The sequence below is a fragment of the Acipenser ruthenus genome, chromosome 4 (assembly GCF_902713425.1).
Source record: "Acipenser ruthenus chromosome 4, fAciRut3.2 maternal haplotype, whole genome shotgun sequence".
Lineage (NCBI taxonomy): Eukaryota > Metazoa > Chordata > Actinopteri > Acipenseriformes > Acipenseridae > Acipenser > Acipenser ruthenus.
Window position 1 is genome coordinate 12,559,196 of NC_081192.1, and position 26,735 is coordinate 12,585,930.

Consider the following 26,735-nt stretch of genomic DNA (forward strand, 5'->3'; position numbering starts at 1 on the left):
TTTAAGACCTGATCACCTGCACCTTTTCTGTCTAGTGTTTCGTTTTTTGCAAACGCTCAGACGCCGTCGTTTCGTGCTTCACCTCTAATATCTAAACTTCGTTGCCTCGCTCACGCAGGTCGTTTCTCTGCACATAGCTGCCAAGATATTATCAATCATTTTCTTACCTGCTCAGGTGATCTTTCTTTTCAGTCATCTTCTCTTTTCGGCTCCAAGAGCTCCAACGTTACTCTTTCCTGTTCCATCCGGTCTCCACCTCGGCTTCATAGCCGTCCAAACCGCAGCTTCAATACTCAACTTGTCTGCAACTTTATCAGAAAGTCTGGTCCTCCGTTAAACTTCCAAGCTCCTTCGACATGACATCGACATTCCCGTTGTCTGCGATTGCCTTACCTTAGCTCTATTTAATTCTACCACGAAGTTTTGTCGGCTTAATCCTTCTTTACTCCTCGCTTGCAATCCGACGCCCCTCCCCCCGCTCCCACTGAGCCAGCACAATTACCGTTTCATCAGAAGATCCTGCCCTGGACCTCCATCAGCTACGTTCAACATTTTAAAGACGTATCCAGCCCATTCTAAACTCAATTTGTAACTAGTGGCGGCTCGTGACTCGACTGGTCACAACATTCTCCAACTCCACTATTGTACTGTAACTTTTCCACCGGCGCCTCACAGACTATGGTTACCACGGCAACGCCCTTATTGAGTGACTGCGGGGAGTGGTAAGTTGTCATGGTGACCAGGCAGCTTCATCAGGCTCTGCGTGCTCTGCGCCTCAGCACCGCAATCTTCCGGCTTCCTGTTGCTGCACTTTCACAAATGGCAGAGACGAATTCAACGCGCCGAACCATAACATCTAAATATTGCGTTAACTTATTTCCATTCATGACTATCTGTCCTAAACATGTCTAGAATATTTATTATACAAATCTAAAGGAATAAGCAAATGTTGTTCTACATAGACAAGGATTTTAATCGTAATAACTTCTTAGATTATACCCTGATTCACTCAGGTCAATGATGTAATTCCAATCATAACCTCTGGATGGCAGTATAATACCACAAGCTCTCTCTCTATACATTAAACCAGTTTGGTTTCACTGCAAAGCTCGGACACTACAGCTTTTCTATCTATTCCCGCAGTTCTCACTCGGATGGATTCTCGGGAGTTCCCATCCTGCCTCATCCTCAGTCTATCTATATCAAATGACATTCTTCAATTTCAACTCTTACCCCCCTCCCCCCGCCCCTTTTGAGGTGGACTGCTCCTGACCAAATCTATAGATATTTCAACAGCCTCAGAGCAGTGGATTCTTCATCCTCTTAGGTTCTACAGCAGCCTCAGCTCTATGTATTCTCCATCTCTGGCTTCATCTAAATCAGTTTAACTCACAGTCCAATATCCACCGCATTCAGCAGATGTCTGTGCTCTACAGCAGATCATCACACTACCGATGGCAATCCACCATTCACTATTACAGATCCCTGCTTCAGCAGATATCGGCGTTCTGCAGCAGACCACCACGCTCTACCAATGGCAGTCCACCATTCACAATAACAGATCACTGCTTCAGCAGATCTCTCTCTACAGCAGACCACCGCTCATTATTGACAGCACTTCTTTGTTTACCTCCTCAGATCTCTGCACCATCCAGCAGATCCCATCCTCTACTGTTAATTGCTCCTCCCTGCAGCAGATCTCTGCTCCCTCTTCAGATCTACATACTGTTCTAGCATGCAAGTTGCTTTAGTTCAGTCTAAATCTGGACCTGCACTACTCCAGATCTTCCAACGCTTCCGCTTTCCTTCAATACGCAGATCGTGGAAGCATTCCGCAGTCAAGGCTAATGCTAATCCCCATCTAATCAAAAATACGAGGTGCTTGTCTTTCTCAGCAATCTATTCATATGTCCACACATCCTCTCAAATATTACAGCATTAATACATGGTGAGAGACGTGGTGAGACTGGAAATCTGTCTTGTTTATGAGTTAAGGAGTTCCACTCTAGGAGAATAACTGGAGTTGTGAAACCCAGTCTCTCAATGTGAGTTCACCTTTTCCATTTCAAGCAGACATGATAGTAGCAGACCACAGATCGATCCCGTATTCACTGACACATAGGATAGTCAACATCTCATCTCTGCCCTCCATTCCAGTAAATGGAGCACAAAGCGTGCTGAGCTTCCCCAGCAGTCGATTTACACATGTTCGTCGGTTCCAGCTGCTACCTCAACTGTCAGTTCCAGCTCCCCTTCGGCCTCCACTTTTAGTGTTCAAGTTCCGTCGACTGGTCCCGTCTGCTGCGTGCCCCCCCCCCCCCCCCCCCCGATTCACCAGCTGTCATTTGACTGAATCATCCTCTCAGTAACCTCCTTCAATCTGCTCAGCATTTCGTATCTGCAGCTCTCTCCCTCCTTCGACAGCTTCATATTGTACAGCCTGGTCAGTGTTTTAAACATTCTGTGCCAGAATCTGATTCATCCTATTCCTTCAAATCAAACCAGATCATGGCTTTCATCGTCCAGCTAGGGATTTTTTCTTCCCACCATTCTCTCCATACCAGTAGTTTGTCTGACTCTTTCCGGAATCTTCAAAGTTCCCCCCCCCCCCTGCTGCACCTTCCAGCCTGCCTATATCAACAGACATTCTCCATTCATTTATCTCTACTCTTTGGAAAGTTTGCTTGTCCCCTTACAAAGATCTCCTCATGGAGACCATCTGCCTAACAGCTGATTCTTAAGAGCCTTCCCTTCTGCCTCACCTTCCCGCTGTCCGCATCAATGACCATTCTCAGTTTGCTCATTCTACTCTTCTGAAACGCCGCTTCTCCCCATACAAGGATCTACCTATGGAGATCATCTGCATCTGAGCCCTCTTCGGTCTCCTTAGGAGCTCAGAATTCACAGTTCTAATTTACGCCATCATTCAGTTGTGTACCTCCAGACGGATCCATTTCAGCGCCGTCAGTTAATTCAGCTGTCAAGCAGATTCCCCTATCTGCCCCTTATTTTCAACGTCAAGGTATCTCATCTGCTTCTCGGCCGCCTTCGGCTTCCTCAGAAGCTCAGACTTCACAGTTCCCTCAGCTTCAAGCTTCCCTGCAGCGACGAAAATCTCCTAATCAGCCCAGCTCTCCTCCCTCCTTTCTAGAACAGGCCTCCCTCCTCAGCTGTATTCTCCCCATTCATTTCGTATAGGTGCAGCTACCTCCGCTGCAAGAGCCAGCATCAATCACAGTCTGATCAAGACCATGGGCCGCTGGTCCTCTTCCGCAGTAGACTATTACGTCCATTCATCTCCCTTCGTTATAGCAGCAGCCCATTTTAAAATTGCTAGCATGCCCGGAGTGGGGGCTACCTGTTCGCCGGGGCCACCTGAGGTTTTCCCCTAAATTCGCTTCGAGGGGTTTTTTCCTCTCCACTGAGTGGCAGGTATACACATAGTCAAGTATACACAGTCACATCCCATTAACAAATTTACTAATCCCCCTTTGTTCGTCCTTCTGGTCTTTTGTTTGTTTGTTTATGTTATGCGTTGGCATGTTCTGTCTTGTTTGTCTCACGGTGTGGGAATTTTCGTAGGTGCCGGGGGTCCATCCTTTGGGGGGCAAGTGAGGCTCACTTCCCCGACCTCAGGGCTAGGCAGCCGCCTCCCTTACCTTCAGGGGTTCTCACCGCGTGAGTCAGAGCGGACCCCCGGCCAAACTCTGTCCTGTCGCAGCTCCTGCGCTCATCTCACTCGAGGCTCTCTTCTATTCTGCCTCTCTTCAGGACGTGGTCACTCGTGCCGAGTCCTATACTAACCTCAATGCTCTGTCCTTATTTTCAGGTCCCAGGCAGCGTGATGTCTCGGCCAATCAGGGGTTTTACGAGCGCCCCTTACATAAGCCTCAAATGCTGGGTACCTCTCTCATCTCCTCCCGAGGGGTGGCTTTTCAAGTCTAACCCTCATATGTGTTTTCAGGTTGCCGGGTCTTCCGCCCCTGGGATGTCGACAGCGTCGGCCCCAGTCGACGACCTCTTTTCTATCCCGTTTCCGGTTGCCGGGTCCTCCGCCCCTGGGATGTCGACAGCGTCGGCCCCAGTCGACGACCTCTTTTCTATCCTTTCCGGTTGCCGGGTCCTCCGCCCCTGGGATGTCGACAGCGTCGGCCCCAGTCGGTGACCACATTCTGTCCTACTAACTGCTCCTTGCTGCTTCTTCTGCCTTATCTTTCCCCCCCAGCTCACGCCCAGTGAAATATCCAAATGGATCAGTCACATTATTTTCTAAATATGGAAAATAAGGTTCCATATTCAAAACGCATTTATCCCATTGCTCAGTTTACACAGTTTGTTATTATCATTATTATTATTAGTAGTAGTAGTCGCAGTAGTTGTAGTAGTAGTAGTAATATTGAAAGGAAAAATTGCTAATGTTAGAGAACTAATAAGACACAAATGAGATGCATATCAGAGCTATTAAATTAACCTGAATCATTCATTTGAAGCTATTTGGAACATCAAATTAAAATGTTCTCTTTTTAAGAATTTAAAATGTGTACTGTATTTTGAATTACACATTTCTGCGTAGATATTTACACGGTAAAGATAACAGAAGAAATGTACTGAGCTGTATAAAGTACTGAAACAATCAAAACAACTAAAAATAGCACACATTGAACACCCAGCATGTGGGTACTTAGCAAGAAGCGTCGAATGAGGAACTTTAACAAGGTCTTTTGATATAATTTGTTTAGAACATCAAAAATTACTGACTGCAGAAAAATAGGTCAATTATTAGCTCATGCATGAGCACTCAGTTCAGATAACCATCAGTGGACATTCTAAACAAGTTGGATGTGTTCAGGGGCAGAATTAAGCACCGTAGATATAAACAGTAATCAGTTGTTGTGAGCATAATTGTTTATTTGACATAACTGGATTCTTTTTGCAGTTGTTGTTGTTATGCCTGTATAATGTTATACCATGCACTGGCATAAGACATTTCACTTTTGAATTTATTAGGAACATGAGTTGTTTGGTAGCTTAATATTATTTAGAATAATGAAGTAAGTTGCTGCTCTGTCACAGTTGTGTTCATCTGTGCTCTAGACTCTATTCCATTCTGTTTGCACAAACAGTGCTTTGAAAGCTGCACAGCTGGAGGGATACAGCTTTTTGATGTAGTTTTGAAGATTTATTTCTTGAGTGTAAAAAAAAAAAAAAAAAGTTTGTTTTAAACTTTTGATAATATAAGTTATTAAAATGCAATGACCTTAGTAGTTTGACTTACCAAATGATTTGATGCAGTACAAAGGTCCTTCCTTTTAGGATGTACCGTAGGTAGTTTTAAAAAAAAAAAAAACGGTTTTCTATGCATTGGAAATTACCTGTGTGTAAGAGGTTGCACGAAAAGGGTTGTTTTTTTTGTATTTTAGATATTTTAGGCTTGTGAGAGGGATATTATGATATACAATAAGAGTTATGAATAGTTTCAATGTGTTAGTTTTACTCATTTAATCCTGTTAAGAACACACTGGATATATTTTCTGTGAACATATTGGTTATGTATCTTGTATAGTACTGTGTAATATCAAATCCTTTCTTTTAGGTGCAGGCAGCTCTCAGAAGACAGTGGATGCAGTATAAAGCACAATGGGGTCAACGTCGTCGAGATCACTGCTCCAGTCGTTCTACCTCTTACACGGCGACCTCAATAACAGAAGTCCCAGCTTACCTTTATCACCATGACTGTAGAAGTGAACATTTGAATGGAACACACTCCGAAGACTCTGAACTTGCTGTGTTGAGATCAGCAGAGACATACGCCTGACTGGCATGGTCCTTCTGCATTCTGTTCATGTAGAACTCTCCACAGCCGATGCCATGCACAGAACAATCTGACCAGACACCCAAGTAAATGTAAATACTTCATTGGCAGTGACAATCCAACCGGGGGACAGCTGATGGATATGATATTTGAAGTACAGTGTTGCTTATAAAATAGGATACACTGAGACCTACAGCATTTACAAAGCTGACAGCTCCAGGCTTTCAAGGGCTGAGAATTATCCTGTAACAGGATTGTAGTTGTACAAATACCAAAGGGTGTGTAGGTTCATAGACTGGGACACTCTCTATTCATGCTGAGCTAAACACATAACAAGTTGTAAGATGACAAATTATACTGTGGAATTATAGGCTGATATGATAATGTTCCTAGGTGCCTAAACTTCAGCTTGTGGGTCTTGTACATATTTTCAGTGTCTATCTTAATGTGCTTTTGGGTCATTTAACTTTATTTGATCCTTTGACATTTGTACTTGCTGTTATTTTTTAAACACAAATCTTGTACTTGCAGTTTTACATGTTATGGTTTTGGCCACGTGAGCCGTTGAAATGTTGCTACAGTGATATATCTGAATGTGACTTAGAAGTGAAAACCTTACAACTGGAGCGGTCCTTCTAAACGTGACAAAAGAATACATTTTTAATGTTGAAAGATTTACCTTCTACAGCTATGGCCAAATTTGCATCACCTAGAATGTTAGGATTGAGATATAATAATACAAATATAAATATATATATATATATATATATATATATATATATATATATATATATATATATATATATATATATATATATATGAACATAATTTAGATCTCTTATTTAACATCATGTAATCAAAGAAGCAACAACATTATATCGCAGAAAGTCTATCAGACCATAATAGTAGTACAGTATTTCATGTTAGATTTCAAAATGTCACATTTTTCCATTTGTGTCAGTTTTTTGGTCAAGTATATGGAAAACTATAAAGCGGTATGTAATTCTATTTGTTAATGTAACATTATTCAGCAGGTTTCATTCGACTTTATGAAGCAAACTTAGTTAATTCTATAGGGTGATGTAAAACTTTTGGCCATAGCTGTAAACTTACACTTTAAGTTATATATCAAGGTTTAACTCAAGGGTTAACCTTGTAGCAATTGTAAGTCGCCCTGGATAAGGGCGTCTGCTAAGAAACAAATAATAATAATAATAATAATAATAATAATAATAATAATAATAATAATGTTTATATGAAGTCTATAAATGGCACTTGGCCATAAGTAAGACCTATAGCTTCACAATTAAGTCTTGAATTGGTGTTTGTATTAATTAGCTCCTATTTAGAAAAAAACTAAACAATAAAATATGTTTGAAGTCGATAGCACTGTGGTGTTCTAGAATTTCTCTACAGTACTAGGTATGCTTATCCCATTTGTGGTTCACATGAAGATCATTTTAAAATGTGAGAGGGCCAGTTCCACCAGTGCACATTGGTATATCTGGTTAGTTTAGTTGGTTGATTAAAAGTCTTTGGACTTTAAATGTTACCAAAAAGGTTATAGAGTTTAAAAAAAACACACACATACTATTTCTGCCTGCTGTGTTGTAGTGTACGTATTCCTTCAATATTTTTTTAACAAAATGTGTGCATGAATTGTCACACAGAACACTGACTGTAGTTGCAGGAATATCTGCTGATTGGCTAAACGTTGCTGTGTACGAGTTTTCACTTTAGGACCCTGGGTGGTGTTGCAACCAAAGCTAGCTAAATAAAATTAAAAAAAATGTTGTTGCCTGAATTAGGATTTCATTATTATTATTATTATTTAAGATTGCACTTTTGAAATGGTATTGTATCTTAAATAAGAAATCTCAGTTTGTCATAGTGTGCACCCTGTAGTGTGAAGAATCATAGTTGCTTTGAAAGATGCCATATCTATGATAAGATGTGTTGTTTAATTTGCTAGTTGATTTCCCTGGTGGCACTGATTGAAACATAAACTGTTTGTAATTGGTGTAAGCAGGGAAACAAGTGTTAAATATAACCACACACCCATACAGGGCTTGTTGTGGACATTCATATACCAGTGTCCTCCCTTGAGGGAGCTGACAAAAATGAGAACCGATGAACCCATCCAAATGCTTGCTTTGCTCATTGCTAGACTGTGTGAGAGGGGTCAGGAACTGAAAATCACTGATCAAAACTGATTTATGACCAAGATTAGGTAAATAAAAATGTTGAAAAATATATTGTTGGAATATGTGTAAAACATTTGTCATGAGCAGTAAGTAAAGTGTTTCGCTGTAAACTCTGCAGCCTATTCAGAAACACTTTAAGTTGTAACTTTACAGTAATTGCTTTGATTTACTTTAATGTATTTTGCACAGCCGTCACATTGTAAATTATAATATAAGTTACTTAACGACCATACAAAAGTGTGTAGCTGTATCAGCTGGTACAGAGCACGAGGAGCGGCCAGAGTAAATTTGACTGTGGAGAATACAGTATGAGAGAATGTTTGGTAATTATTACGAAGAAAAGAAAGGGCAGCTTTAATAGAATTTGTTTTCATATATTTAAGAAAATTCATGACGTGTATCATCACTTTGCAGTATGACATTTTTAATATACATACCATGCTAAATTCATGTAAAGCATATGCACTTAATTTGTACAGACATGTTTATATACCCTATAATGGTTATTAAATAAAATGAATAAAAAGTAAATATTTTTGTAAGAAATTAAAAAAAGACTTTATGATGCTTATTGCATTATAATAAAGCTGTACATTTAGCTATACTTGTCATCTTAATATAAATTGGAAACTTGTCCTTCCGAAAGGAGACTCCACCCATCAATCTCATACGTTACCAGTTTAACCAGTTAAATAGGTCTCTCTGCCCACAAACCCCTGTCGTTTCTTTGTTTGGTCCTCCTCCCTGCCTCCACCATACAGCGTGCCTTGTCTAGGAGGAAGGTGGCCCCAAGTGCCACTTGTTGTGCCCGCTGGCCGAGTCATTCTCAATCACGGTATTGCATTCATCTTAGCTCGGCCAGCATAGGGGCGGCTATCGAGCTCCAATGGATAAGGCCATGGGCTAAATTATAAATGTGAATGTATTATGTATCTGTCGGCTATCATGTTCATGTCGGGCATAACTGTTTGCCAATTATTCATGTGCCCATCAGGCATATCTTTCACAATCAATAAATTGTTATTTTCTTACTATTAAGTAGATGTCTCCTTTCTGAATGTACTTTTCTTCACCTTACTATGTATGTTTACAAAACATGATTCCTTGTCCTCTAAGGGTTACTTGTTTCATACTTTCACAATAGATGTTTGTCATATTGAAATATGTACTTCTTGTTAATGAACAGTAATAGCTGCTAAAATAGTTGTGAATAATGTTGTCCCTGTAAAATACATGTTAAATGGCTTCTTTATTTTTTGTAGAAACACCACTTACAGTATACTTTGAACACATTTCTTATGAATTAGTGTGATAAAAATCTTCAGAGAAACCATCATTGTCATTTGCCTGTTCGTCAACTAACAGTGGGATTATCAGTCTGTAACCTAGTTTTATTTTTTTAGGGAAGCTAGATGGCTTCATATCCTCCTGAGCTTCTGAGGACACCTGTCATCTTTTCATTAAAAAAAAAAAAACTTGTATAAAATTATTATTATTTTTTTATTTAGCAGACGCCTTTATCCAAGGCGACTTACAGAGACTAGGGTGTGTGAACTATGCATCAGCTGCAGAGTCACTTACAATTACGTCTCACCCGAAAGACAGAGCACAAGGAGGTTAAGTGACTTGCTCAGGGTCACACAATGAGTCAGTGGCTGAGGTGGGATTTGAACCGGGGACCTCCTGGATACAAGCCCTTTTCTTTAACCACTGGACCACACAGCCTCCCATGTAATGTCTAAAACAACCTTGTTCAAAATGGGTGACAAAAAGCCAATTGCAATTGGATAGCTGTCTACAGTATGTGAAAGATGAACAAGGCAAACTTCACCACTCCCCTGACACTCCCACAAGGTGGCATTTATAAGTACTTTATAAACATGTTTATTGATGCTTAATAGCGCTAAAGAAAATGCCCCTGATTTGAACTTCAATGCCTGGAAAATAATCTCTATTGTGATATGTAACACTGGTGGTGTATTACGGGTAGATGGCTAAAAATATCCTTGGAACCAATTAAAAGGTTGATATCTTTCAGTAATATCTTGCAAAACAACTCAATTGCATTTAGTGTTAAAGCTTTAATATATTTTTTCGTGTGCATAAAACTGCCTTGCGGCAATTAATGGTCTCAAGCCAACATGGATTGTTTAGAAAATATCACATTGACATACATGTTCAAGGGTTGCGCATACAAGTAATTTACTGCGATTGTGACATCATATGTATTTCTATATAAAGTAATATTATCACGTTGTAGGACAGCTTGGATTTATTCAGTTATTAAATGTTTATACATATACACCCGAAGGTAAAAGTGAGAAAGTCATGTATGGAAGGATTCATCTCACAGTCTACAGTACATTGTCTGCACACACTCTCAGCCTCATTAGCAACTTGTTTTTGTTTACATGCAGTAGTGAGATTATTTCTTTTACAGAATACCACTGGTATTGTCTGTTTTATTTCACTCCATGGTTACCCCTATGATGCACATGGCCATTCTCCATTTTAAATATCCGTGTTGATCTTATATTGTCTGGATCTAGGTTTCATATATGCAGTATTTATTTATATAAAATAAACTATACAAACATTACATTGAAATGTTGTAAAATGACGGTACAAAAAGGTTTAGACTTGAGCTTTATTTTACTTGATATATAATTTGTGGGTTTTCCTACTGTTATTGTGTTTCTACCCTGGACAATAACAAGGGTGCCACTTCAATTCAAAATACATTACAACATTGTAAATGAAGAGTTTTGTCAGTTTAGTATATGTGCCATAGATGATACTATGTTGGGTATCATCATTGTACCAAGTCTTTCTCAGCTGACCACCTGACTATTTAATTAAATTGTTTCACAGGTTTTACATTCATATTTTAAACAGCTATCAGTTTCCTTTAAGCTGGAATTATTAATTTGCAGTAAAAAAATAAATAAATAAATAAAATAGATATGCCTGTTTTAGAAAAACATACTGAACTGCCTGTTGTCAGAAATATACATTTGTTCATTTATTACTTGTGTCCTTTATATTCTAAAAGACTTATAAATAATGACAATATAAGGAGTTATTGTATATTTCTGGATATTTTACATGTTGTTTGGTTGTATTGTGCACTGTATAGATAATGTTACAGAGAGCCTAGCATAAATATTACACCCTTTTTTTGTGTGTTTTTTTTAGCTTTTTCTGCCATTCTCATTTAAATGTTTGCTATCTGTGTATGTTCATTTATTTCCTATAGTATATGTATTTTGTTTAATTAATACATCACCGACTGGCTTTTGTGCAAAGCTTTTTTCAATACAAAATATATTTCCAGAAGATTATCTTTTGTGTGTTGCACTTTCTTTAGTAGGTGTTGTGTTGTCCCCAAATTTTATCAAGCATGTTTATTTGTGTAAAACCCCTTCAATAGATACCTCATAGAGTATGAAGAAAATTATATAGTTTTATAAAAATGCAATGTGATTAATTTCCTGTTGACAGTGTGCTTTAAAGAACCATACAGATAATTACATTTGGGGTATTTTCTTTGCATTGCTAACTGAACGACAAACACTTTCGAATTTCAATCATTATCAGCCTTATCCTACTTACATACAGTAATGTATTCAGATTTTAATTTAAATGTTAGATGTAATACTTCTGTCAACACACTTGAGAATATTAATTTGTACATGATTTCTAATAATGTAAAGTGAAACTAAATATATACTATAAGCTATGTGGACCTGGAAAAATCAGTTTAAGCTTGGCGAGGTAAATATGATCAAGATTTCCATTACACGAGAGTAGATGTTAAAACTTCATGCTGATTTGAACTCGGCTCTCGCCAAGATAAACACCAACTAAGACGTAGCTTCACAGTAAACTAATGTGATCCATATGTGTCTCCATCCATTTGCGCTTCCTTCCGTCTGCTAAGAAAATAAATATGATGATGTAGATATCCTTCTGTCTGGTGTTGATGGCTGACATGTAATGCTGGCTCCAGGGATCAGCTTATTGCCTCCCTAGCGCATCAGCACACACAACAGCTGCGATGCGGGCTCCGGGGATCAACCCCAGTGCGGTCTCCCCACCGCATCAGCATGACAACCGTCTGGATTGAGCTAAGTAGGGTACATCTCTGGGGTCTTCAAGTGGGCACCATCCTCTGTGTTTCGTCGACTAGCCCACAACACCTCAAGAGGGCTCGACGGTGATTCTGGCGTCCCAGCATCACCCCCCTCGGTCTCTGTATCAGAATAACTTTTCTTTCAGAGATAGACTACACCCCATAAAATTAACATAATGAACACAGCAACAACTGACACAGCACAGATAAAAACTGCACTTTTCCAAATACATCTAAACTTTACATAACTCTTTAATTCTTTCGATTCCTGCTTCAACATCCTTATTCTTGGTCACACTGTAACAACTGGTATTATTTTGGATATCACCAGTAGTCTAAGTCCATACTGTATGTCATATTTGCATCTCTAAATCTATCTAGAAAACCGCTTATCATATTGTATTGGAAATGTATTAGGTCATATTTTAGTACAAGTGGGGAAATGCAGAGCATATATATATATGTGGATTCAGTGGTTCTCAACCCTGGTCCTCAGCGACCCTTGTGTCTTCTCGTTTTCATTCCAACTGAGCTTTCAATTACTTAACTAAACCCTTAATTGAACTACAATTAGCTTAATTAGGCCTTAACTGTTTTCAGCTCTTAGATTTGGAGATTTCAAATTAACTATAAACTTGAAATCAGCAACTTGTTAGGAGCTGAGAACAATTAAAGGAGCCTGTGTGGTCCAATGGTTAAAGAAAAGGGCTTGTAACCAGAAGGTTCCCGGTTTTATTACTGTAGGCAATGAGATATATATCCTTGTGCACCTTGTCACGTTGTCTTACATATCAACTTATCAAATGAAAAGTGATGTATATCCTAACAAATAATTAACACAGAGTGGTTATTGTAAAATATTTTATATTTCCTACCTTGAAATCCAATCATGCCCATAAGTTATTTCCATACACCCCCATGGCACTTTTTTTTTTTTTATTTGTTTATTTAGCAGACGCCTTTATCCAAGGCGACTTACAGAGGCTAGGGTGTGTGAACTATGCATCAGCTGCAGAGTCACTTACAACTACATCTCACCCGAAAGACAGAACACAAGGAGGTTAAGTGACTTGCTCAGAGTCACACAATGAGTCAGTGGCTGAGGTGGGATTGAACCGGGGACCTCCTGGTTACAAGCCCTTTTCTTTAACCACTGGACCACACAGCCCCCTCATTTGGTAAGATACTTACAGTATTTGATGAATATGGAGTATGGTACACGATTAAACCTCAAACCTCGTTTGGCCTCAAACCTAGTAGGTTTAAGGGGCCATCGCCTGGCCCTTTGAACAACACGATAGCCTCCCAGTGGGGTAATTGAAAAAAGGTGCCGATTGGGGGAGATGGAGGGATGTGAATTGAAAAATAAGTTTATTATTAAATTATAATCCAATCCAATTTTATCACATTATCACAGCCCTACCTCATTTATTTCCAACCAAGCACTTGCAGTAGGTTTTAAAGTCAATGTTTGATGTTACAATGAAGCAACAAATAACATTAAAACTGTATCTGGTGTAAAAGTATATAAGACATGGAACCCTCTTGATGTAATTTCACATCCTTACATATTGGAAAGAGAAACTGCCATGTGCTCACACATGTTTTTCTGTCCAGCATTTGATGATATAGAATTACATGAAATAGAAGAGACAAAAAGTAGCAGGTAGGTTCTATTAATAAAAGTAAGTCATGTTTACTTCATATTAATAGAATGTAATTCAACAGATGTCTGAGATGAATAGCAGCATGCTTAAAACTTCAGTTAAGTTGGTTATCAATACCATTACAAATTAATTGAATCTTTCTTCACAAACTTTTACCTGTCACATTTACATCTAATGGTTCACAAAACCCAAACAAACCATTCATTAAACCTGTAGAATCATTTCAGTTGCGACATTGAATATTTTTGTAATTTTCACAGAAAAAAAACAATGATCTAAATACACATTTACATTGAAGTTACAAAATTGGCAACTGTAGATGTTTATGAGAACATGGAGGCAGTAGTGTTATCAGAAGCGACTAAAGCAAAAATAAAATTATGATAATGTAAAAATGTAACTTTAGCACATAATGTTGTATGGTTCATAAATCTAGCATACTTCAAACAGTGCTTTTGCTTGTAAGTAATAAAGTGATAGCTAAAGATGTGCCAGTAAATTGATAATATGTTCAGCCAGGCATAAATGCCATTGTCAAGTTGTCTGAAAACTGCTTTCCCAAGCAAGTCCTTGTTTGAGGCTAATTGTTTTAGGCAGCTTTACAAAAGGCTATTTGTGGCATCTGCGGTTCCTATAAAGAGGAATGTGTCCACTCTTGCACTGGCTCTCTGTCCTTCATACAGTTAATAGCACGCAAAGCAAGATCGGCACAAACACACTAAATTTGTGCAATATACAAAGGAATAAGCTGAAAAAAATAAATGAAAACCGAATTATAGCGACGTCATAAAAAATTATTATTAGCTAGTTTCAGAAGCTTGTGATTGGATTAACAGTAGAAACTTTCCAGGTTTTCAAACCTGACATTTAATAAAACCATTCTGATAGTCAGTTCATGATATCCCTCAGTTTTTATAAATGTCTGAATGGGTCACTGCTCTGAAACGGTTTTCATAAACTAGGAAAACGCACTGTGGTGACCTTTTTCAGTGTGAAACCCCAAGCTTTTTAAACTCATTTTAATAATAATATACAAACCAACTATACTGTGTATACAACTATAACATAAACTGTGTTTTAATAATTTACTGTATTAATTATTTAATTACCCCAGAATGCATACCAAACGGCTTGATAAGTGTTGTGTTGTTAGAACAATGCAACAATCACAAATGCAGCAGGGCACCCAATTTTACTAGTCTGTAAAACTAAAATAAAAAAAACGTGTCAGTCAGTAATACAAGGTGAATGAGCATTTCAATATATACTGTACTCAGAGCCTGTGGAGCGCCACTTAATGTGCAGCAGATCTGATTGAGATCAGTCGATTCAATGGGACGTTACCAAGCAAAAATCATCCCATAGGAATGGGCCAGTAGGTACCTACTAGCCTTCTTACCCCTAAATCTACCCCCTACCGCTAAACCTAATGTCTACAGCTAGCCTAATGTCTAACCCTAAACCTAATTTCAATCCATAAACATAACTGTGTTCCTATTAAAGTAATTTTTACTGTTATTTCAACACCGCCTTTTAGCGCCCTCTAGCGGCTACTACATCCCACGTCCATTAAAGCGCTTGATCCGGACCTACTCTACCTGTTGGGAGGCTAGTAGGTACCTACTGGCCCATTCCTATGCTTGAAAATGTCCCATTCCATCGTCTGATCTCAAACAGATTGGGTGCAATGTGAGGGCAGTAAAAAATAACTTAGTGAAACATTTAACCCATTGCTATTGGAAGTACCTGGTACATAAATATATATATTATGAGACAGCAGGGAGGGGGTTAAAGCCTCCCTGAAAAAAAAAATGTGAAAAGGCACCTTTGTTTGAGTTAATTGTGTTTTGGTTTATTGTTTAATTTAATTGTTTTAACTGTTTTATTGTTGAATTATCCCCTGCACCTGGGCGGTAATTGGGAATTGGGACCAGGTGCAGGGTATTTAAGAGAGGCAGCGAGTCTGCTCTTGGCTGCTGAGTAGAAGGAGGCAGAAGTGAGGTGTTCTGCTTCCGAGCAGTCCTGAGAAGAAAATAGTAAGTGCTGTGTTAAGCCTGTGTGTGTTTGTGTCGTGGTGCCAGGTAAACGGCTTAGCCGTCCTGCGAGTTAGTCAGGGAATAACCTGTTTAGTCAGCGCTCCTAAGGGAGCTAGGTGTTTATTTTGTGTTTTGTTGTGTTTCTTTATTTTTGTGTTTATTAAAATGTAGCGCGTCAGCGCGAGAAAAATCCATTTCTGGAGTCTTGGGTCGTATTTTTAAAGGGGCACGAACCAGTGAGAGGTGTGAGTGTTCACATTACCTTACAATATTTTCTGATACCAAACGGATTTGCAGGCTTCTCTGAGTAGGACAATCAGGCGGTGTTCCCACGACCACACATCGCCTCGATTGTTCTGCCCTGCTTCCTTATAAACCCAGTAACCCCTCCCTACCAATTGGTGCTCGGGCTTCTGGGTTGTGTAGTTTCACCAATGGCGCCGCCATTTCTTAAAGGCGACGCCGTCCTTTCCTCACAATATATATATATATATATATATATATATATATATATATATATATATATATATATATATATATATATATATATAAATTAGTGCTATTTAGTGTTTTCGCTTGGGATCGCTCATCGAGAAGCTCTTACTGATAACATGGGGTCGGTATTTCCAGTTTCATTATGTTACACATTCGATGTAATGTGACACCGTTTTTAACCAAATTTATAGCCTGCTTGAATGCTAGAGCTCTGATACACCCAATAAATTTAAAGCAATCTGTGTGAAGCATTCTTTTCTGTTCAATGAGGATCGATAATGAAAAAAGATATCTTTTGATTAGGAGCTTTATTACTGTCTGGAAATTGGATATTTGCAGGTGCGTACAGCCTTTCGTATTAATGAATTGACAAATGAATTAGTGAATCATTAGATGAATTAACAAATACGTTTATGAATTACTGTACGAATAGACAAATTTATGGACAAATTGCTGGACAAATTGACCAATTCACAAATTGACAAACAAATTCACGAATTGACAAACAAATTGACAAACTAACGGCCAGATAGTTTTGGCACAAATGGCGCTCCATAAGAAGGAGAGCAGGTCGGGAGAGGGGAAGAGGGAATGGGCTCGCCCCAGGTTCGGCTGCCAGCGCGGGGCTGAAGCGTCTCATCTCCAGGAGAAAGCCGCAGCTCCTCTCACAGAAAAAAGTAAATACATTAGGAAAGATGACCACGTAATAGGCCTAATATTTATTTAGTTATAAAATGAATGCTGAATAAGATGTCTGTGTTATAAAGTGCCAGCGCAGCTTTTCTTCAGTTCAGATACTGTATCAAAAGGGAGAGACAGAAACGGAAGTTAGACTGAGGTTGTTTACAGTTTGAACAACACCGGTACTGTATTAATGTAGAAATATTGCATGAATCTCTAGTATAGAGAATTGGGGGAGATGCTGTAGGAGAGTTATATCCGAGGCGCTTTATAACCAAGAGCCTTATAGCGAGGGAGCGCTCGATGCATTTAAAAAAAAAAAAAAAATAGAAACGTAATTAAATTATGTATACATGTAATACGGTCGTCTTTGCTTCACAATAAAAAAATACAAGAAAAATCTATGATGAAAAAATGATTTGTTAAATTAATGCTTAGTTCTATCTTTGCAGTCCGTGACATTTAATTTAATCGACTCAGCACGTTCATTACGCTTGACGTCTCTCAGCTCGACTCGCCTTTCTCTAGTGTAAAAACAACTCCAGCTACCCGAGCCGTAACAGACTGGCTCCACTCGACACCAGCTCGGCTTGGGTGTGCAGGTGGAAAAGGGGTATTATGTTGTCTAGTGTGAACCCACCTTAAGAGACTTCATTTATTATCTTACCATTATGCATCATAGGTTTCAAAAACGATGTAGATACAAACGATCAACATTGTTTTACTATTTTGCTAGAATTACTGAGTTTGCACTATTGTATGGAACACCTCCACAGAAGTGGTGTAGTTTATAATGAAAAGAAAAACAGTCTCCTCAAAACGCAAGGAAATTAATTGCAAAAAACTATGTTATGCAGCAGTTAGGGTTGAACTCATCGCCACAAAAGCAAGGAAATGTGGCGTTAGGGTTTTTAACCCTAACTCGCCATCCCAACCCCCACACTAGCAGCCAAAGGAACCAGACAACACAAGCAACTGCAGACTGCAGTCATCAGGTAAGACATATAACATGCAACTCTTTCCAGATAACACAAGAGACATCCATCATCGTGGTCCACCGGTGCTGTAGCCATGGATATACTTGTACACTTCAACACATACACACCCACTTCAGGCTGCAGAACCGTATTCAAAAAAATAGAACTATATTTGCTGCCCATGCCTGGTATGAAGAGTTGGTTGCCAAGTGCACTTTGAGGGTCGTTAACCGTAGGCCCGACTGGGAGGGACCAGAGGTAATCCAGATTGCTCGCCACTGGATAGGACAGAGGGTCTAGCTCCGTGCCCTGACAAATGGAAAATCTCTTCAATTTGACATTTTTTGCAATGAATATATACTGTATATAGTCATATGTATTTTTCCTTGAAACAAATGTAAGGTTAAGTGGCATAGTCCCCTATTTCCATGTATCCTAATACTAATAAAATATGACAGATAAGTATTTAGCATGCTTAATTGTGTATGTTATAGGAAGAAATAGCATTAATATCAGCATCTTTATTTTCAATTGGTCTTTAGGAAATACTTTTAATTATTTCATTATTGTAAAATATCAACTCTAATTCCACAAGAAGCACACTTGAATTAAATCATTGCTGATGGAAAACCACTTGACAAAATTACACTTCCCATGATTTGCTAATCAGAATGAACATCTTTTAGAAGCTTTTCAGAGTGCATGAACAGTGGTGATTAATTCAGGATAAACAATGTCCAGAGGGTATGCTTTGTGTATTGTGATATTTTTATGGGCGTTCTCTTCAATTAATTCATCGTTTCTACTGAATAATGCATGCAGTACTATTGTAATATGTGATAATCTAGAAAGAATGCATATCAAGGACTTTTCTCTTTCTTTATGATGTTATTTACGGCTGATTAAATTATAATTATTAATTATGGTTGAATAATGTAATGATAAAGTGCGTAGTTTCAATTTCAGATAACTTCAGATCCCAGGGTCTTTAAACCCTATTCTTGTTTCCCACCTATGCTCTCTTTATTTAGTACACTTCTGGGCAGTACCTCCAAGAATGAGATATTGTACAGGATTTTGAATAAAAGTTCAGCTTCTATTCGGGATTTTTGCATTTTGTATTACGTTATAATTCTTTACCGAAAGCAAAGGCAGAGTACTGCATACATGAGATGAACAGGTACACTTAATTCTACTTTTATTCACAATCTTATCTCATTAACTTAACAGTTTATTGTTCAGTTTGATTGTCCTTTCGCTATAACGAACCCCTCGATATAATGAATAAAAGGATTGGACCCCAACTGGTTTGTTATAGCGAAAGTGTACTGTAATGTTTAATTAGTAAAACAAAAATAAAGAAGCAGTTAGCTAATTATAAAAAGCAGTAAAACTGACATAAAAAGCAGTAAAACTGACATAGAATGGGAAACTTGACGTACGCAGGTACGGCATGGTACTGTAAGTGGGTTTTCATTTGACGTACGGGCATACGTCATGGTGTTGAAGTGGTCAATGGCTTCATTGTGGATACATATCTGTTGTGAACTACATAGTGAGGCATGAATTTCCAGACAATGAAAAACCAGATTATAATCTAAATTTGGTCCTCGACCAATTAACTTGTTAACTTTTTAGATGTTGTCAGAGAGAACTCTTCATATCTCGGCCTACTGTACGTCAAAGCATAGGGTACATAAAGTTTAAGTAGCAGCTTTTTTTATTTAACCAGAAACAATTTTGGATCCCTTTGTGGGCTGTTTCAGTTTCTCAGTCTAGCGTTTCAGGTTTCATTCTCTAAGGCAGTGCTAGTACTGTGGAATGTGCAATGAAAGTCGGGGGAGGGTCATGTGACATTTGCATTCAATTGCGTGTCATGTAGCGATTCCAATCTACCTGTGGGCGTTTAGTAGACTGAGATATATTGCGGGAAGCCATTCAGCTTATACAAGTATATATATATATATATATATATATATATATATATATATATATATATATATATATATATATATATATATATATATATATATAGTGTTTTAAATTATTATTTTTTGTTTTATTATTAGTTTTACTAGTTTAGTTGTAGTTTATATAGTTTTTAGCGAAAGCTAAACATGGCAACGTACGTGGTCTTTCTATAATGAGCAACGGGAGTGAAGTTGGTTCAGAGGATTTCGATACCAGCGACAGTGATGCTGACTTATCACTCAGCGATGATGAGAATGTGGAGCCAAGAACAGTACAAACTGTACCAACAAAAGAGCATGCAGCTACTTTACAGGTAAGCCAGCTGCAAACGGGAAGCTAGTTTGAAATGGCAGTGCTGTGACGAAATACTATCAAAACACAACACTGGGTCTAGGCAATGCGGCAGCCAGATCCATCACAAAGCCTGCGCAAAGTAGCTGTGTACACGCATTTGTGACTATCCCTCTGACACAAGGGAAGCAGAGACTGCAACAAAAGTGCAGGGTCTGCTACGAAAATGAAAACAAACGAAAAGACACAAGCAAAATGTTCAGTGGTTGCGAAGGCAACACCGGGTTCTGTTGTGTTGAACATTTCAATAAATGGCACAGAGCAAGTTGGTGTTTGATTTATATTTGATAATTACTGTTTACTGATTATTATTGTTATCACCAGCATTTTTGTTTTCATTGTTAAAAAAAAAGTGTTTTTATCTCTATATTGAATATGGTTATGTAGTACACAGCAGCATAAAGGGTTAATGAAAAACACAGTTTAGGTAATTTATTTGTGTTTTATTCATCATATGTTTTATAGCAATTACAGGTTTGAAAACATTATTATTATTTTCAAAATCTGGTACCTGGGAAGGGGTTTCATTTTTACATCTGGAGTTGAAGTGGTTAACCCTTTGCGGTCCTATGTCAGACCAGGTCCGACATTACAATTTTTCCTTTCCAGTCCGATGTCGGACCCTGTCACGCACAGCTGAGAAGCCGAAAAAAAGTGGCGGATCTGAGCAATACACATAGTCCCTTCACCACAGACATAACACGAACATAAACAAATCTGCTTCCGCATCCAGCACTCAAAGAATATCACAGACATTTGCCAAACTTTTTGAGATGTTATAATAATAAAATAATAATTTGGATCGCATTATTGAGGAGTTTGGTGATAAAACGAGTGATCAGGAGATGATTTATCAGTATGCACAACTATGAAGAGGTATGTGATAAATACAGCGAACAAGGGGTAGGACAGGGCTGGAGATGCAGTATTAAGTGTCCTGTTGATATACAGTGCCTTTAAACCTGTTTTACTTTGAATAAAATTACTTTTAAACAGCGTGTGTAAAATAAAGAGCACATGTGAAAATAAATTGGACCTGTCTCGCCTGACAGGTGCTGAATAAATGGACCGCAAAGGGTTAATATGAGTATGGGAAGTTGAAATGTCACGTTAGTGGACATTAGGGGTGTGCAGAGAACCCATTACTTGTACTTGTAATTGTACTAGCACTCGGAAACCAACACTCATACAAATACTCGTACTCAGATTTTACTCGGATGACATCATCGGAAGTGGGCCGGGCTAAAACAGGAAGCGCCTTTAAATATATCTTTGGCCATTATTTCATCCAGAAAATGATCACACAGTGGTTTAATGTTTAATTAACAAGAATGTTGATCATTTTGAAGTACTAATATTAATTATTTTTTTAAGACATTTTTAAGAAAAAAAAAGTTTTTGTGCAAGTGAATGAATTTGTTGTTTTTTTGTTTTAATGCTTATTCAGTTATTTTGGTTTAATTTAATTACTTACAACAGCAGCCCAACGGCACAGATAGATGCTTGGTCTCTAGACAAAGTAACAATGACTTCCTCAAACAGGGCCAGGACTGTCAGCAGGTCACATGCCAACTCCCACTCACTAGGTTAATTTACTGTTGCTGAGCCCACGCCAAGTGAATCATAGGTTGAACTCAGAAAAAAATTGCCCATACTCGTTACGAATGTCCGTTTGTACTCGTACTCATGCACACCCCTTGTGGGCATGTAAGGTGATTGTTGCATCACTTGTTCAGAAAGGCATAATGCAAGAATATTTGCTCATTATCTTGAATTACCTGAATTAGTCAAACATGAATCACAACGCCCACTCCATCTGATGAAGGAAATAACCAGATGGTTGCAAAACAATGCACACGGATTCAGAATTAAATGTTATTATAGTATTATTTATTAATCAATTAAATAAATCCACACATCCATTACTCATGGGTGGGATTTTCATATTTGCATGAAATTACTAAGAATTCATGACTTTGAATTAATAAGAAAGACTAAGAGATTTAAAACGTAAAAAAAGCTTGTGATAAAGCTTTAAAAAAGCATGTGTTAACATAAGCCTTAAATATATGCATAACACATCATTTTGATGATTTTTGTTTTGTTGTACTGTTGTGATGGGCCAGTTTTTGTTTGTTCTGCAGTTTCAGGTGACTTTGCTTTTCAGACTGGACAGTGATGTCTTACCTCCTTTCAAGCCCTCCCCTTTATTTCCTCATCTTGGGACCTAAAACTTCCCCTGTAATACTTTTGGATGGATTCCTAATAACACCTCTGCTTTATCATATGCAGTAGATATTCCTGGTGCAGTAAAGAATGCATCCAGAAATATTTGTTAATTGATCGATCAATGACAGGTCATCATGATCGCAATCGGCTATTTTCAGTAATATTCTTTGGTTGGATGCTATAGTTGAGAATGAGGGAAGACACACTGAACACATACTGTACAAATACATCCCCTGTGACAAAATGTATTCATTTCTCTCATGTGCGGATAACCACGTTTCCCAATTTTCAACTTCTTACATTGTACCATTTCCCAGCTATGACACTGCAAAGTGGTCAGAAAGACTTCATGGCTACCCTATAGATATAACTGTCTACTTTGAAACTGGCAGTAAAAAAGTTTGATATAAAACTACATCCTGTTGTATGTTTTGAACACTGCCAGTTGAAGGAGCCTATGATAGCAGGGTAATACTAATAGTACTTCACAGTCTAAAGCAGCAGAGTGATGTTTCAAAGAACACCACGGGCAGTCCTGATTCCCGCCCAGATGCCGATTGCAGCCAATTCATTGTTGGTACACAGGTACTGTATTGGAGTCCCCCAATACTGAATATCAGTTAGTTTCACAAGGTAACCTTGGGTACAGAAGTAAAACATTAGTGCTGCTCGAGGACTATCAAACCAGCCATACTGTCTTTTATCTGTCCCATAGTTTAAGTAAAGAATTATGGGGTAAGGTGGGGGTGCCATTTTATAAGCACTTTAACACACTTCAAGGTGTTCGAATATGGTCCTATATCCACAGGCCTCGAGGGAAACAAAATCCCTAAGCATGCAGGTATTGGACTGTATTTAAATACCCTGCCATGTGTTCTAGCTTTCTTATTCAGAATGTTCATAGTGTTAAACACTTACAATTAGAATGACATTCAAAGAGCTAATATGCTCTCTAAGGAAATGTGTAAGTTTAGTTGAAATTAATACGTTTGAACAGGGACATGATTAATAATTAGTCTTTCTCCTTTTTTTACATTTATTTTTTCAGGGGCTTACAAAATATCATAATAAATCACTTACCTTTTAGAGCAAGATATTTATTTTTGAGTCAAGTTCTTTTTTGAAACATCACGACATTTGTTAACTATGCTATGGGGTGCATGGGTTTGCTGCTTAATTAGATAATTTTCATTGTATTCCTTTCTTGCAGAGATTTCCAAGCTGAAATGTCTGTCTGTCATACCTGATGCTTTCCTATTGTTGAGTATCTCTTCCCCCCTGAATCCTGGTGTATTTTCAGCTCGGCTGGTAAAAAATAACTCTATACCCGTTTTTTAATTTAATTTTGAGATTTTTTTTTATGTTCATGTGAGCTCTATGGGGTTCGTGAAGTTGCCCTACCAAAACATAACATGGTGCAATTATGCATGCAGTGACTGAAGGGATACACTGTGTTACTGTCTTAGAGTAGATTGGCTGGTATGTGTCACACACCTGAGGGGGAGAATGTGTGGCAGAGCAGAGGCTCTGCATGTGTGTGTGTGTTTGGTGGCTGGCGGCCATCTTGGCTCAGAAGTGAAGGAACAGCCTGGAGTTAAGATGGCCACCGTTTGCACAGCTACACACTATAATTGGTTTGGGGTAATGTTTTAATTACTTAATTAGTAAAATGTGGAATGCTAATTGTTATTGGGAAAGTGTGGAATGTGGTCAGGTGTTAATTGAGCTATTGATTGCCAGTTAACCTTGGCCACATGCTATAAAAGGACCAAGAAATGTTTGTTCTAGACGCAGGGCTTCTCAAACTCGGTCCTGGGGACCCCCTGTGGTTGCTGGTTTTCATTCCAACCGAGCCACAGGGGGTCCCCAGGACTGAATTTGAGAAGCCCTGCTCTAGAGAGGATGGTTCAGTGAAGGTTTTTAGCTGTGCTTGGGTGCTGTTTTTGTTTATGGAGTGTTTTTGTTTAAACCTTTTGTTTTATTCCTGTGTTTTGCTTGTTTTTTATTTAATAAAAGTGCACAAAGAAGCGCTACACTGCAGTTCAGGGTCTGTGTCTGATATTTCAAATGCGCAGAGCAGCCTTGACCTAGGGGCTACACCACAGCATGGAATATGCAAGTGTACACAGGGAAACAGCCTGGAGAAGCACCTGAAAGACATCAGGGGGTGTGAGTAGTGTTGGAAATGACTCAAGGACTCCAAGGTCAGAATGTCTCGTGTGACAACTTCTCACATCCTACAGACAACTTGCTGAGGTACTCAAAAGAAAGATGACCATGCTTGGAATCGTGAAAAAAAACAAGCCTGAACTTCCAAATTAGATTGTAAAAATGCTGAAATTGATTGTGTACTTTTCAAACTGTGCCTTTACAGAAAGCACTGTAGTTTTTTTTTTCAAACTGTTAAAAAAAAAGCAAGACTGTTATTTTGATACGCATGATGCACAAGGATGCAACAGTGTGTACCATGGGGTGGCAAGGGTGAGTTGACAACCTGGATAACCTGACAGCAACCTACACCTGTCAAAATATGACTGCCCGCTGGCCATAGGTCATCTTCTACAATATAGTTAATGTGTTGGCATGCAATGCGTTTGTTTTTTGGATTGATATCAATGCAATGTGGAATGCTGGCAAGCTGTTTCAACGCAGAATTTTCAAGCAATGACAATAAGACAAACATCGCATTTATTCAACTTCGACAGAAATGTGCTTTATAGCATAATGTTAATGTTTTATCATAAGTATCTACAACACTGTCCTATTTTGTATATATCTCCATCTACATTTATAAAGAAATGTAATTGAAAATGAATGTACCACAGTTATAGTTGTTTTTTTTTTTATACACTTGAAATTCTGCACTATGCTCAAGCTTCATTTATTCTCCAAATATTAAGGATAAACAATGTTGGTTTCTGTGTAATAAAACGGTCATATAACATTATGATGCAACATTTGGTCACAGTGGAGCTATACCTTGTAAAGATAAAGATCTTACACAAATTTAAAACAATTATCTCAAATAAACCAAGCACATAAAAGTGTATTACACAGACTTTTATAGCATACATTTACGAGTAAAAATAATATGCACAGAACAAAACATTAGATAGTTGAACAGAACTAACTTACACTTATTATTCAGTCTGATCTCCCCCCTCTCCTGCTTCACCACAGCAGGACTCAGAGTCACTGGAAGGTAAGGCAGACAGGCATGCTTTGTCCTGCCGCGGAGACTTCAGCCATCGGTCAGGGTGGTTTCCTCTTGTGCCCCATTTTCTTTTTTTTTAATTTAGTCAATTTTTTAAATTATTTTCTCCAAATTTAGAATGTCCAATTATTTTTAGGATCACCGCTAACACCCCTGCGCTGACTCGGGAGGGGCGAAGACGAACACCCGCTGTCCCCCTAAGCGTGTGCCATTAGCCGCCCGCTTCTTTACACACTGCAGGCTCACCATGCAGCCACCTCAGAGCTACAGCGTTGGAGGACAACACAGCTCTGGGCAGCTTACAGGGGCCCGGCCAGACCACAGGGGTCGCTGGTGCGTGGTGAGCCGAGGTCACCCTGGCCGACCTACGCCGCTCCCCCCAATGCGGTGCTCGGCCATTTGTGCGCTGCCCCCTGGGAGCTCCCATCCATGGTCGACAATGGAATAGCCTGGACTCGAACCGGCGACATCCAGGCTATAGGGTGCGCCACTCAGGAGCCCCCTTGCATCCCATTTCCAAACCACACTAGTAACTGTCACCGTATACCTATAGCAAAAGCTTACCTGCACCTTAACCTGCTAATTTCAAAGTAGGCGCTTTGAATGACAGGCACTGTAGCTGGCAAATTAAAGTGCACTGTCGGTGCAGATCTTGATGATTGACAGTCATTTAAACAAATTAGAGAATTCTAGCGCTGCTTCAGTCAACGAGATCTGTCAGAACAAAATGAAATGACTGTGACAGTGAAACTACAATACTAACGGACCACTGAGATGACTGACAGCGACCCCTAGCCATTCAGAACAGAACAGAGACGGGACAAACAGTAAGCATAGAAACTACACAAACTAGAGATGATTTGTAAATTATTATTTTTGGCATGAAAATAAAAAATAGCCAGTGGTTTTACCAATGTTTATTCAGTCGAACTCATATTTTTTGAGAATTCAACGTTTAACAAGCTT

General features: G+C 38.7%; 1 protein-coding gene across 1 annotated transcript in view; it reads left to right on the forward strand.

Moving 5' to 3' along the window:
• The window catches only part of LOC117399939 (calcitonin gene-related peptide type 1 receptor-like), a 99,101-nt gene extending 92,559 nt beyond the window's left edge, over window positions 1-6,542 (forward strand). The window contains exon 13 of the mRNA XM_033999397.3: window positions 5,594-6,542. Within this exon, the coding sequence (XP_033855288.3) occupies window positions 5,594-5,815 (222 nt within the window). The 3' untranslated portion in view covers window positions 5,816-6,542. The remainder of the gene's footprint in view (window positions 1-5,593) is intronic.
• Window positions 6,543-26,735: the final 20,193 nt, after the last annotated feature.